At 43.3% G+C, this 13444-nt stretch overlaps 1 protein-coding gene across 1 annotated transcript; it reads left to right on the top strand.

Annotated features, from left to right (window-relative positions):
• The first annotated feature begins 3469 nt into the window (after window positions 1-3469).
• Window positions 3470-12680, top strand: CCK (cholecystokinin). The gene is made up of 3 exons (XM_060248112.1): window positions 3470-3632; window positions 5445-5702; window positions 12391-12680. Exons 2-3 carry the CDS (start codon window positions 5447-5449, stop codon window positions 12519-12521), a joined length of 387 nt encoding a protein of 128 aa, XP_060104095.1. The 5' UTR covers window positions 3470-3632; window positions 5445-5446; the 3' UTR covers window positions 12522-12680.
• Window positions 12681-13444: the final 764 nt, after the last annotated feature.

The following is a 13444-nucleotide window of genomic DNA, read 5'->3' as shown; positions in this document are numbered from 1 at the left end:
TCCCTGGATTTCGAACGTTTCGATCTGACCGCTCAGAGCCCTAATATCCACCAGCATCGACAGCAGACCTGAGTCCCAACAAGATGCTGGCGGATCATACCACGAGGAGATGAAGCACAGCAGGGGCACGGCGGACAACCTCAAAGGAACGTGGGCTGGGTGGAGGTTCGCTTCCTACTGGCCCGTCTGAACCCTGCCTACAAAATAATGAGCCCGCGTTATGCTTAGGGCGGGGGCTTCACATCCGTTACCTGTTTTCACCTCTGCTTTCTCCCCCCCCCCCCCATGCTTATCGCGGCAGCCTGCTGCGGACCGTCAGACTTGGCCGTAGGCGCGCCCAGTGCATTAGCAAGCGTTCCTCCGCAGCGCAGCATAAAGTAGCGCCCCAGAAGCAGCGAGGTCCCCCACCCCAGCCCACTGGACAAGGCAGTGATCTGCCCCCTCGTGCGCGGAGCCCCAGCCCCAGCTCTGCCCCCGGCGCCTCGAAGGGGCGGCAGCGCGCTCGCTCTCAGTCTCGGGCTGGGCACAAGGGGGGGGGGGATGGCGCGGGCGCGGAGCCTGGCGGGCCAACTGAAGAAGAGCGGCTTGTGCCACGAAGCCCCCCCCCCCCGGAGCCGGCAGGCAGCGGAGGTAAGCAGCGCTTTCCCCTGGCGCTGGGCTGGAGCTGCTCGGGGCTCAGAGGGGGGTCTCTTGCCAGGTATCGACGGGGCCAGCCAGGCTGGCGGGGCTTCGGCGCTCCGATCAATGGAGTGGATCCTGGGCTGGCTCGCCCGGGAGGAGGACGGCGCCAGAGGCAATCCCCCGGCGGGACTGGGAGGCGCAGGGTCCCGCCCCGGCTGTTTGCTCGCCTCTTAAGTGGGAGCCGCTCCTCGCGCCGGAGCGATCGACGGGCTGAGTCGATGGCCCTCTTATCTGAAGCCCCGCGCCGGATCATTTCCCCCAGAAAGGAGACTGGCCGTCCTACAGGGGCGGGCTGCCTGCCCCGCCTCCCCCGCACCCTTCTCCCACTGAAGCAGAGAGCACTGACTCACCACATCTCAGCCCCTGCTGCCTCAAACTTTCTTAGTCTGTGGACTCCTGCACTCGCGGAAAGCCCATACATGGTTACTCAGAATTGAGAACCTCTGGGTTGTTCCGTCGGGTTTACTCCCATTTGCAGCCTGAATGCACAAACTTCTAGAGGATTGCCAACAGGCCTGGATTGAAATGTTCTGCCCCCCCTTCCCCCCCCCGCCCTGCGGAAATGACAGCTGAAGCTTTTCACAGCAGGGAGGTAAACAACACCAGGTTAAACCATGAGAAATGGGACTGACCCTTTCACTCCAAGTCAGTTGGAATCCCTATTGACTTCTGGAGTCCTGATTTATTCTTTCCTTTCTTTCCCAGCTAGTTTAGTTCCTTGGAGGAATCATTCTTTCTCTCTCATGGCCCTTTCTGGAATGGGGCAAAACTTCAAGACCTCAAAGAGTAATACTCCTATAGACATAGCAAATAAAACAAGCAAAGGTGGCAGGAGCCCTTGCCTGATTCTTCTTGTTACTATTTCCTGCCACTTCCATCAGTATCTGTTCTTCGCTGAGTCCTTTTGGCTCTCTTCTGGTTGTCTCTCCTCCTTACAGGTGGAGGGACTGGGGTTTGTACTATTTATTTAGCACACTGGCCTTGGATTTAGATGGATTCGGGTGCCGTGGGTTAGACTAGAAGACCTTCAGCTGCTAATAATTCACTGTTCTATACACAACTTTTTAAAAGGTGATGAAATAAGGCAAAAAAACCCCCTACCTCTGTTCAATTAAAGATTCCCAAACAACTGTGTTTTATTTGCTAGTGGTTTGGGGATGAAGAACACAAGGGAGGGAAAGAAAGAAATTACCCTGATTAGTGTCATCAGTTTGTTAGTATACAGAAGTATTATGAAACTTCTCTTCTGGAAGTTCATTTCCCGTCACAATACCCTGCTTCTTCCCTCTCATCTCAGTCATCACAGTGGAAATGAAATTGGATCAGAGCTGTAGAAACCAAGGGGTGCCCTGAAATGCCTATTCATCAGCCTGGGCTAGCTGAACTCCCCACCAAGCTGGTCTCAGTCCATCAGTCATAGGTGGTGGCCCCATTGGTGAGTGTGTGTTGAACAGCTGAAGAGTGTTGGGCACTGCCTAGAACTGCACATGTAGGGAGGGATGGCATCAAGCATGTGGCAGGCCCAGAACCAAAATGGCTGGGCTGGGTTCAGCTAGGTGGACCATACAAGTAAATAGTTCAGACCAGGATTAGACTCTCAAAGACTGATCATCACAAGAAATGGCTACTCATACGTCAAGATCATACCTGATCCCCTCATCTGATGAAGTGTGCTTAGGGAACACATGAAAGCTTGGTCAAGACCATACGTCATGATTCCTCCAAGGAACTAAACTTCACGTGAGTTATAAGCTTTATGTTCAGTAGAATTTACTTCCACATAGTTTTTGTGTCCTCAGGATAACAAGATATGCCATAAGTAGTTTTCTCAGATGGGAAACTCTGCAAGACTTGAGTAACAACACTCCTATACCTAACATTTTCCCAACAAAGAATACACTTCTATGTAAAGCAGCATATAGTCAAAGCTTTCCATGAAGATAGGTCAAGATGGGTAGCCATGTTCGTCTGTCTGTGGCAGAAGAAAAGAGTAAGATTAAGAGTCCGAATGCACCTTAAGGATTAATAAAATGTATCTGAAGAAGTGAGCAGTGAGTCATGAAAGCTCATACCCTATCACAAATTTGTTAGTCTTTAAGGAGCGACTGGACTCTTTTCTACAGTCAAAGCCTGGTGAATACATTCAGGGTCAGGATATATGCGTGTATGAAAGAATGAAACAGAAAACATTTACAGGAATTCACTTGGCATTATATATCAGAAATGACTGGTGCTTGCACATAGGACTACTTTTACCTTTTTAAAGTAAATATACTTGAGTTATGGGACTTATTTTCTATTAAACGCGTTTAGGATTACAACCATAACCCCTGCAACATTTGGAACATCTTGTGCAGCTTGACACTCTGTAAACCCACTGAGAAATATGACCCATTTGTTGAATGGAACTTATTCCCATTTAGCAGTTGTCCTAAAGAACATCCAGTTTCTGGTTATAGCATTTTTATTGTTTTTCTTAAAGAGAAAGGGGAAAAGGAACAATCCAATTTCTTATCTACCCAGCTGTAGGCTCTGAAGAGAGAGGGGGACATGTATTCAAGAGAGCAGTTATGGAGGCTTGCATGCCACTCATCTGATGCTCTTGAACTATGACGTTCTTCTGTATTTCTGTGCATAGCAAAATCATTGCTAGAAAGTGGGTGGATGGAAGTGGGTGTTAGAGAGGCAAAGACCCAGCGAAGAAAGGGTTAACTATTTCTGCTTTCGGAGTCATTGCTCCTCTTCCTTTTACCCCCCTCCACTGTAAGTAAGCTGCCCCATGCTTGCAGTGAAGCATGTGTGAGGTACATTGCGTCAGAGCAGTGCAAACAAATGACACTTGGAAGAGGTGGGATAGACTATTTAAGGAGCAGTGTTTGAGGGCTCCAGTACAACCAAGCAACTCTCTGTTCTCACCCATCTACAACGGGAACGCACATCTCCTTTAAAAGGTAGGATGCAATTGCAAAGATCAATTCTAACCTTTGGAGTGAGGAAGTTGAAGTTGTTAGTGGCCAGATGCCTTCTTGGCTTATTTTATGTATTAACCGACTGAAATTCTCTCTAAGGTTGTAAGGGGGAAAAAATAGCTGTGATGTTCAATATTGTTGAAGGCAGTTCCATGAGCATCTTTAGTTTAAATTGCTTTTCTTAATCTCTTGCTAACATGTAAGGTGTTTACTGAATTCTGAAGAAATTTCATGGAGAACAAGACTGAATTTTGTGTTGCTATTGCTTTATAATTAGAATTCTAGCTGATTATTTTGTTAGCCAGCCCCTGCTACACTGTATGGGAGAGTTTAAAGGCATTTGCTACACTGTATGGGAGAGTTTAAAGGCATTTTAAGAGGAGGAATGAAGCTTGATTTTAATGATGTTCCTAATTAATGGTTTACAATAGGCAAATGGCCACAAGAAAAATCATTTAAGGACCAGTCTGTTTGTTTTCAAATAATGGCATTTAAATGAATAATGTCTACATTATGATATTAGCTAGCAGCTGAATTTTTTTAAGCAACACCTTTTTGGTTCCTGACTGCTAACAGGGAATATTTCATATGAGATAAAGTGTCACACTCTGTTCCTTTTCTGTTTTGAACATATGACATGCTGTAATACTTTTTAACATTTAGAAAGTTTCCAGATTTAGGCATGCCATAAACTATTTGACATAAGTTCTACTAATTTTGCTGCAAATAGTGCAATCCTCAGAACACTGCCCTGGGAGTGCAGACCTCCTTAAGTTTGTTCTCTGTCAGTCTCTCCTATTTAAATCAAAGGAACTTAAAAGTTTTGGCTGGGCCTTATTTCTCAGATTTTTAGTGAAATATAGTGTATATGCAGTATAGGTATTTAAGATACATCAAATAGATCCATGCATCTTTCTCTTTCAACACACACACAATTTTATATTTTATACATATGTATATAAAACAACCTAAGAATGGTAGAGTAAGGGCATATTTTCAGGATACCTTTAATTAGCAGATTAGCAGATTTATGCCTTTTACAGGTTTCATCCCAAACAGCATCCCCCCCTTCAAAGACCACTGATGTCAAAGTACTGAAAAGGGTGCAACTCTGTGAATCTATTTATCCAGTTAACAATCAGCGAAAAGAGTGCTGTTTTTCATTCCTCTTATATCTGAAGTGGGGATTCTAATCTGCAATAACAAATATGAATCTGGAACCAGGAAGGGTCCTGTTTCTTTCAGGTTCATTAATGCGGACAGTATAAAGATGTAAGCTTGGTTACATAACATGCTGACCCACACGGTTGTTTGCAGTACCACTGCTAACATAGGATGTAAAATATTATCAAATGATAAATGACCACCTCTGTGCTAAAATTAAAAAATTCATCACCTTTTCAAAGCAAAACCTATCATGCTTCCAAAAGAGTAAGAAATTGCTCTTTAATTACCAGAGTGTCCCCCAGTGTTGCTGTGCCTGAAAATTCAGACACATGCAAGCACACACCAAACAAAGCAGTGAATGGTTGCAGTTTGACACAGAAAAGGCACAGATTCCATCAGCCACCCTTGCAATAGATCAATTATCTTTAGTTGTGCCCTCATCAGTCCTGCTGTTTCTTTAGCCTTGGCACACAATTAACTACCATATCTCCTCCTTGCATAACACCGAACCTTTGTTTAGAAAATCCCACAAAACAGTTATTTGTTTTGAAGTGGAGGTGATTTTTGAGAAAAGTTGGGGAGGCGCACAGCAACCATTGATGGCTCTCACTTCCTTTCCTCCCACAGTTATGTACAGTGGGATCTGCATCTGCCTTTTCCTGGCTGTCCTGGCCACCAACTCCTCAGGGCAGCAACCTTCAGGGTCCCACAATGCCAACCCAGTGATCACTGACTTCGAGCAGACCCTGGCGGAGAACCATCGTCATGCCCGCACCCCAGCCTCGGGGGGTCCATTGAAATCAGTCCCACGAATGGATGGCAATGCTGACCCCAAAGCCAACCTTGGAGTTCTGTTGGCCAAATACCTCCAGCAAGCCCGAAGAGGTACTTTTGGAAGCATTTTAAACCCAAGTGGTCATTTCTTTGGTGTCAAAAGAAGTTCCCTCTGAGACTCAACATGAGAATAGATGGTAACTTGAAGCTGACCCTGTCTAATCTTTGCATAGAGTTCAGTTGGTAAAGTTCACTGGAGAGGGCTCCCTTTGGCTATATGGAGTCTAAAAGCTTAATACATGCAGGGGGCTTGTAACTTCAAAATACAGAGAGATATACAAGTCCTGTTCACCCCCACCATCTGTCTTTTGTCAGCTTTGCTCAAAACTCTTACATGGTCCATGCTACATGCCAATAAAGGCTTGTCTGATGATTACATGGTCCTTGCCAGCTCCTCCCATGTACCATCCATAATAATTAGGTCACACTTCCTCCTGTATACTCCTGAACATCAGATGCAAACACCACCTTTGGCCTCACTGTGGCTTATAACTTCCCATAGACATTTGATTGGTCACAGTTGAAAGTAGTGAATTTGATGGAAGCAAATAATATGCATAAGATTAGAAATGAAGTACAATGCATAGAAATGTGAACTTTGATCTAGAGGTTTTGTGAATCGTTGTTCCAACATAGCTAGCCATAACTCATGTGTCCAAATGACACACTGGGAGTTAAAAGTAATTGACACCATGCTATCTAGGGCTAGCTCTTCCATGAAGAGTACGAAGGTATCATTGTAGATTCCAACAAGACTTTTAGATGAGGATTAAGAATGAGATGCATTTTGTTTGTAGACCTTCTATTATCACACACACAAAAAAAGATTTTCAGTTTCCAAAAAAAGATTTAATCAAGTTTGATGTTCTAACTAAAATCTGATTTCTTAGATTAGTCTTATCTCCTAATTAGTTTAACTGTCATAAGAACCATGCATATCTCCATATCTACAAAGTTATCCGTATTTTATAGATATTTCACCATATAATTTAATCTAGATCTCATTATGTTCCCATAGCATGAAATTGTCCCTTTCTTTCAGTATGATTCAGGCTGCTTAAGCAAGATTCACTGCGTTACAGCTACATTTGTACAGAGTTCTAACAGAAGGTTCATAATAATTCTGGAGACTATAATTCTCATACTTCTCATGGCAGCTAGGCTATGCCCAAGGCCAAGGATAAGAATGTGAAGGATCAGGTCTCCACTTCATAAATTTGAAGACCAATATATCATTGATTCATACCTGACTTTAAAAAGAAAAAGATGCAAGGTGATTAATATTCTAATGGATTTATATCCCGCCCTATGCTCTGAATCTCAGAGTGGGCACAATCTTCTTTATCTTCTCCCCGCCTGACACCCTGTGAGGTAGGTGGGGCTGAGAGAGCTCTTACAGCAGCTGCCCTTTCAAGGACAACTCCTACGAGAGCTATGGCTAACTCAAGGCTATTCCAGCAGCTGCAAGTGGAGGAGTGGGGAATCAAACCTGGTTCTCCCAAATAAGAGTCTGTGCACTTAACCACTACACCAAACTGCTCTCTCTTTAGGGCATGGACTGTCTTTTTTTTTGTCATAACTTTGTCATGGAGGTGACAGACAGCCTAAACTCAACTAAAAACGCATATGACTTTTCCTGCATTTGCTAGAACTGTTTTCTCCAGGGAGATTAATTGCAGATGTGGACATTGCTCAGGATCAACTACTCTTCCCCATCGCTTTGAAAGCAGCAGCAGATGCCAGCTTTCTGAGATACCTTTCGCTGGTTCATTCCTTGAAGCAGAGTTAAGCCAAGCAATAATTCTGTTTACTAATAAAATGCACAAGGCCTTTCACACATCGGAGGGCTGTAGGAGACTGATGCCCTTTGAATGAAGCCCTGCTGCCTGCATAGTGGGGAAACAGCCCAGAGGTGCAATGCAGTCTCAATAGCTGCTGAACATTCACCCTAGGGCAGAAGGCAATTCAAATGACTTTAGTCTAACCTTGAGTTTTCCATTATGTATCTTCCATTCTGATGCAAATCAGAACTTAATGCAATGCAAAAAGTCACTACTCAAAGCTTTCTCCTGTTAAAGGAAAATAGTAAAGACTCCAATAGCACCTATCAGACTAACAAATTTTATTGTAGCATAAGCCTTCTGTTAAAGGGATTCTTGTAGGAGGCCTACGAATGGCTGGGGGGGGGGTGCTTCATTTGCCTGTGGCTTAACTAGCCTTTTGTAAAACTACTTGGAGGGTGCCATTACTAAGGCAGAAGTTGGGGGCGGGGTGCTGCTCCTCTGCTCCTAATTTTCTGCTGTAAATCCCCCCCCCACACACACACACTAATATCCTTCAAAGAGAAACCACTAGAGGGACAATTTGGATCAGGGTGGGAAAGGGTTCTATCCGGTCCTCTGTGCATACCGCCAGAGCAGTTTTTAAATCAAGAATGGCTGTCATGCCACAGTTACATCTGTTGGCATGCATGGTGTAGCTTGGCCTTGAGCCTTTGGAGAACCTCCATCTGTCAGGGCTGAAGCAGTATAGTTCGTCATGTGTGGAGCATCTTGCCATGAACAATGAAGTGGTCTGGAAAAGGAGCAGCTATAATCCCAAACTGGGACACATAGAACTGGAAAGAAACCCCTGTTATTTATGTAGAAATTACTTCCAGTTAGGTGTCTTTAGATCTGCAGCCTAAATCATACTGAGTGTCCAAGGCTGGTCCAATTATCCCCATACTCCTAAACTCACAGCAGGAAATTAGAAAACTGTAAGAACCAAAGTGGGTGAAGGACAAAAGAGAAAAGCTCTAATTGGTTTAAGGAGGGCAATTGTCATCCAAACAGCTATTTCCTAGCCCAGCACTTTGTCCCTGTAGGGTGAAAGTTGGCCTCGCTTATATACATTTGCTCACAAAACTGCAATGGAGTCCTATTCTCAGGCACATCAAAGCCTCCATTCTTCAGTTCTTATGACAGCAAAAGGCTTTTTGCCATCTTCCAAATGGAGGAAGAATTGGGTGGTTTTTATGACTTCGAGTCCTGAATACTATCTGCATCAGTTTTTCCTTTGCATTCCAGCCATTTGGGAGTTGATGCATTAATATTGTATCAGTAAGGTTTAGCTGTGCATTCGTACTGCCTGGCATTTGCAGTTATATTGGTTTCAAGTAAGATTCCGCATCAATGCCTCAGTCATAATCCACTGAGCCACACTGCTGCATAATCTTCGCTCATTCAGTGAAGAGTTATTTGGAAGCTCTGTTTTAATATAGATAGCATCTGAAGGCAAGTTTATTGATCCCTTCCACAGCCCTGTTACTCTGTTGCAGCAAAAACAACAGAGCCTTGTGGCATCCTGAAGACTAGCAGGTTTGTTGTGACATGTGCTCTTGTGGGGTCAGGTCCTTGAAAGCTGATGTCACAATGAGTCTGTCAGCTTTAACATACCATGAGACTCTTTGTTGACTATCCCATATGAGAAGGATTATTTATTAGGGATGTTACATCCTTCTGTCCTTGAAAGAAAAGAGGGTTTAAACAAACATTTTTATTCAGGCATCAGATGGGTTAGATTAGACATTATTCTCAGCAAACTATAAAGGAAAGTGCAAGACAAAATAGGCATTTTCTACTGTTAATAAGGCTCTTTGCAGAGAGCTTAAAAATACCCCTTACATATCTTGATTCTGTGTACCAAGACCTACCAGCAAGGACCATGATCCCATTTACAAAAGAATTTAGAATCTTGGTATTTTATTTATCATGGCAAACAAAATATCATTTGCTCCATGGAAGATTTCATAGTTTTGTAATGGACAGCACAGATATTTTACAACACAGTGTCTTCCAGAACTGCTCTTGAGCAGAACAGCTTTGAGAGAACTTGCGGCTGACCCAAGCTCACATCAGTAAGTATACATGGAGGAGTGGGAAATCAAACCTGATTCTCCCAGATAAGAGTCCATGCAGTTAACCACAACACCAAACAGAGAGAGGGATCATAGGCAGAGAAGAAAGTGTGGCTTGTGTCTGCTGCATCTTGAAACTGAGAATGTGGCTGAGCTTTGCCAGTTTCCTTTCTAGGCTCCCAAAGGCATTATGGAGGATGGTATGATATGAGCTGTTGTCTTGATTTGAATGGATGCATGGGAATTGCGCCATGAGTGCTCATCATAATTGAAAGACATTCTGTTAGGTTTGCCAACCTCCAGGTGGTGGCTGGAGATCTCCTGGGATTATAACTGATCTCCAGGCAACAGAGAACAGTTCACCGGGAGAAAATGGCCATTTTGGAAGGCGGATTCCATGGCACTATACTCCATTGAAGGCCCTCCCCTCCCCAAACCCTGCTGTCCTTAAGCTCCGCCCCCCCAAATCTCCAGGTATTTCCCAATCCACAACTGGCAAGCCTGCATTCTGCATTTATATACTGTTTCCAAATAGAATTTAGAGTCAGAAAATGACTGTATGAGTGCTAAAATTCAGAAGCCTCAGCATCATTGTCTGATCTGGTGCTTGATACTAAATGTATTTATCCAGAAGCAAATGCAATGGAGGTCAGTGGGGCTTTCTTTATTGTAAACAAACTTCAGTTTGCAGTGTATGGAAATGGCAGTGATACCGAAGGTCAGCTCTTCTTTCTGGGGGAAATATATTCTAGATTATTCCAACCTTAGGCTATGCTACTGAAAAAAACACTGTTTTGGTTTTGTGCATTAGAAAGCCAGTGCGATGAGCAGGTTAGAGCAGAACTGTTGAACTCAGTTGATATGAAGGCTGGATCTGACATAGACTTTGTCGGGCTGTGTACCTATTTAAGATTAGGTAGCAGGGATATAAACTTTATAAAGGACACAGACAAACACAATTTTTTTTTAAAAAAAGAAATCTTAAAACATGCTTAAAACATTAGTACTTATTGGTCTTGAAGGTGCTTTCTTTGTATTTCTCCCAAAGGATCCAGGGAATTCAGCTTGGCTCAGTAGCTCTGCTGTGCAATTGAGAGCCTGGCAAAGCAAGCTCTGCCTCTCTCCCCAAGGGAGGAGCCTCAGCCAGTGGAGAAAACAGAGGCTTTGCTCTGTAGCTCCTGTGTGATTGCACAAACCTGGCAAAGCATGCTGTTATGCAGAAGGAAGCAAGAGAGAGGGAGAAGGAAGCAAGATACAGCCAATTGCTCGGGGGCCTGATAGAAGCCCTCTAGGGGCCTGATTCGGCCCCACAGGCTGCATGTTCGACATTCCTGGGTTAGAGTGTGAGACTAGGATCTTAGAAACAAGGGTTGCCAGCCTCCAGGTGGGGCCTGGAGAGCTCCTGCTTTTACAACTTATATCAGCTCCCCTGGAGAAAATGGCTACTTTGAAGGGTGGACTCTGAGGCCCCTCCCGGCTCCACCCCTAAAGTGTCCAGATACTTTACAACACAGACCTGGCAACCCTACTGGAAACTCAGGTTCAAATTCACTGTCTACTGTGGAAGCCTACTGGGTGACCTTGGGCCGGTTACACACACTCACCCTAGCACAGCTCACAGGGTTGTTGTGAGGATGTCAACAGAGGAGAGGAGAGGAGAACACTGTAAACTGCTTTGAGTCTCCAGTAGGGAGAAAGGTGGAGTATAAATGAAATCAATAAATATTATGAGCTTGTTTGCATGCAGCTCATTTTAGAACTTGCATTCTGGCTTTAGTAACTTTCTAAAAGTTGCCCTGAATAGCTATATCCTACCAGTTATATTCCAGTTCCTATATATTTGCAAGGACTTTTCAGATAAAAAAGGCACTAGCTTGGCTTGGAATACTTAGGGGAACATGAAAGTTTGTCACTTTTGGTTTTACTGCAACAGTATAACACAGTTAAACACACACTCCTCAAAACATTGCCTATAAGTATCACTGGAAACTGAATACACAGACTGATGCATTTTAGATCAAATTACTCAGTTTTGCAAAGGACAAGGGTAGTCTTCAGGTTTGAATGTTTGAAATAGCCGTGAAATAAAATGGAATAACTTCTGACACGTACAGGTTAAGTTGTTGGTCACGCAGTATTCTTTCTAGGTACAAACTGGTGTCAAGACTGATAACACCATGCTGCACGAGTAAACTCTTGCGCTTTTTAAATTTCAACTTTTTCTCCAAGGACATCATATGTTACACTCTCATCATTCCTTATCATCACAACAACCTTATGAGGTAGGTTAGACTGCAAAAAGAGTGGTGTGCCCGAAGTGCCTCAAAGAGTTCATAGCTGAGGAGGGACTTCTATTGATTCGCAAAACCGTTATATGTTAAGACCAGCCTCTTCAGTACTGGTATTATATTTCCTAACATCTCAGTTGTAATGCAGTAATTTATTTAAAACCAACCCTGAAACCACCATCACCCAAATACTTCAGTCTTGAAGAAAGATTTTTGTTAGTGTATTAGCATGTCACAGGTGGCGTTAAACAGATAGGATACTGGTTGTGAATGCTGGCAGGTACTTGGGTCTGCCCAGATCACTGGCTATGACAAGCCTAGCCTAGCAACTGAACCTTTTTAACCACAGTTGATTATTGCCTGATGTTTCTGTTTCCCATGTCTATTCCTCTGACACTGTGCATTCCTACCCCTGCTATCAAGCATAGAGGCACATCAACACTGCATCTGATAAAGCAGACTTCCTCCAAAGTTTTGTTTTCCAATAACGTGTCACTGAAGTCCTCGTCATCATTATTTTGCAGTTGAGCTTATGTTACTTCTAATGTTTTAGGTTCCCCTGGGAAAATCTCTGCGATGGGATTACAGAGTTTTGACCCTACACACAGGATAAAAGACAGAGACTACATGGGCTGGATGGATTTTGGACGCCGCAGTGCTGAAGAATACGAGTACTCTTCTTAAAGAGCATCAAACGATCCTTAAGAGAAATAAAAATTAAGTCCCATTGCTGTACAAAAAAAAAAATTGTCATCCTTTTCAAATCAGTGTTTTAAAAACATATGTACTGGATGTAAATTTGTCTGTAAAACTATACAATGCAATATATATTATATAAACATATGCAGAATTTTCAAGGAAAAAATGATTTTAACATTTCTTACCACTCACTGTTGACCTATTACAATTATTTCACTCATCCCTTGTGGTATCATCACAAACAATGTTGCTGGGATATCCTTCGTACTTGTTGTCTGAACAACTATTTGTGAATTTGAACAACTTCCAAAAGAGTGTGTATATTTTTTTAAAATCAGTAAGAACGTTTGGAGGCAATCTGTCCAGATATTACTATGGGAAGGTTAATTATCCTAGGAAGAGCATTTTTGTGGTCATGGGGATCCATTTGAAATGGAAGGCAATGAAGTTTCTACTGAATAATTATAAATGCTACCCTGGCAGCTAAAAATGTCACCTTCCATTTTAGTTGTTTACTTTTGTTAATTAAATGTGAAAATTCTGCTAAAATGATCAGTCCTGGAATAAACAACATTCCTTGCTTCATGGTGAGTGATACATTTGTTCCGAAGTGCAAGATAAATCCTTTATAATTATGTGGTTTCTTGGCTGTGACTGGAACTTACTGCGGTGGAAAGTGCCATCAAGTTGCAGCTAATTAATGGTAACTCTGTAGGGGGTTCAAGGCAGGAGATGGATTGCCATTGCCTATCTCTGGGTAGAAACGCTGGGCTTCCTTGGTGCTGTCCTCTCCAAGTACTAACCAGGCCCAGCTCTGCTTAGCTTCTGAGATCTGATGAGATGCAACTAATATGGCTATTTAAGTATGAATATTACAGCACATATATAATATAGTCGGTTCATAGGCA

The sequence above is a fragment of the Heteronotia binoei genome, chromosome 10, assembly GCF_032191835.1.
Source record: "Heteronotia binoei isolate CCM8104 ecotype False Entrance Well chromosome 10, APGP_CSIRO_Hbin_v1, whole genome shotgun sequence".
NCBI lineage: Eukaryota > Metazoa > Chordata > Lepidosauria > Squamata > Gekkonidae > Heteronotia > Heteronotia binoei.
The sequence above is the reverse complement of the archived record's forward strand: the minus strand, read 5'-3'. Positions and strand labels throughout refer to the sequence as shown.

Coding starts and splice junctions, on each gene's coding strand:
- CCK (XM_060248112.1), top strand. CDS start 5,447: ATGTACAGTGGGATCTGCATCTGCCTTTTCCTGGCTGTCCTGGCCACC. Junction 5,703..12,390: donor CCTCCAGCAAGCCCGAAGAG/GTACTTTTGGAA, acceptor CTAATGTTTTAG/GTTCCCCTGGGAAAATCTCT.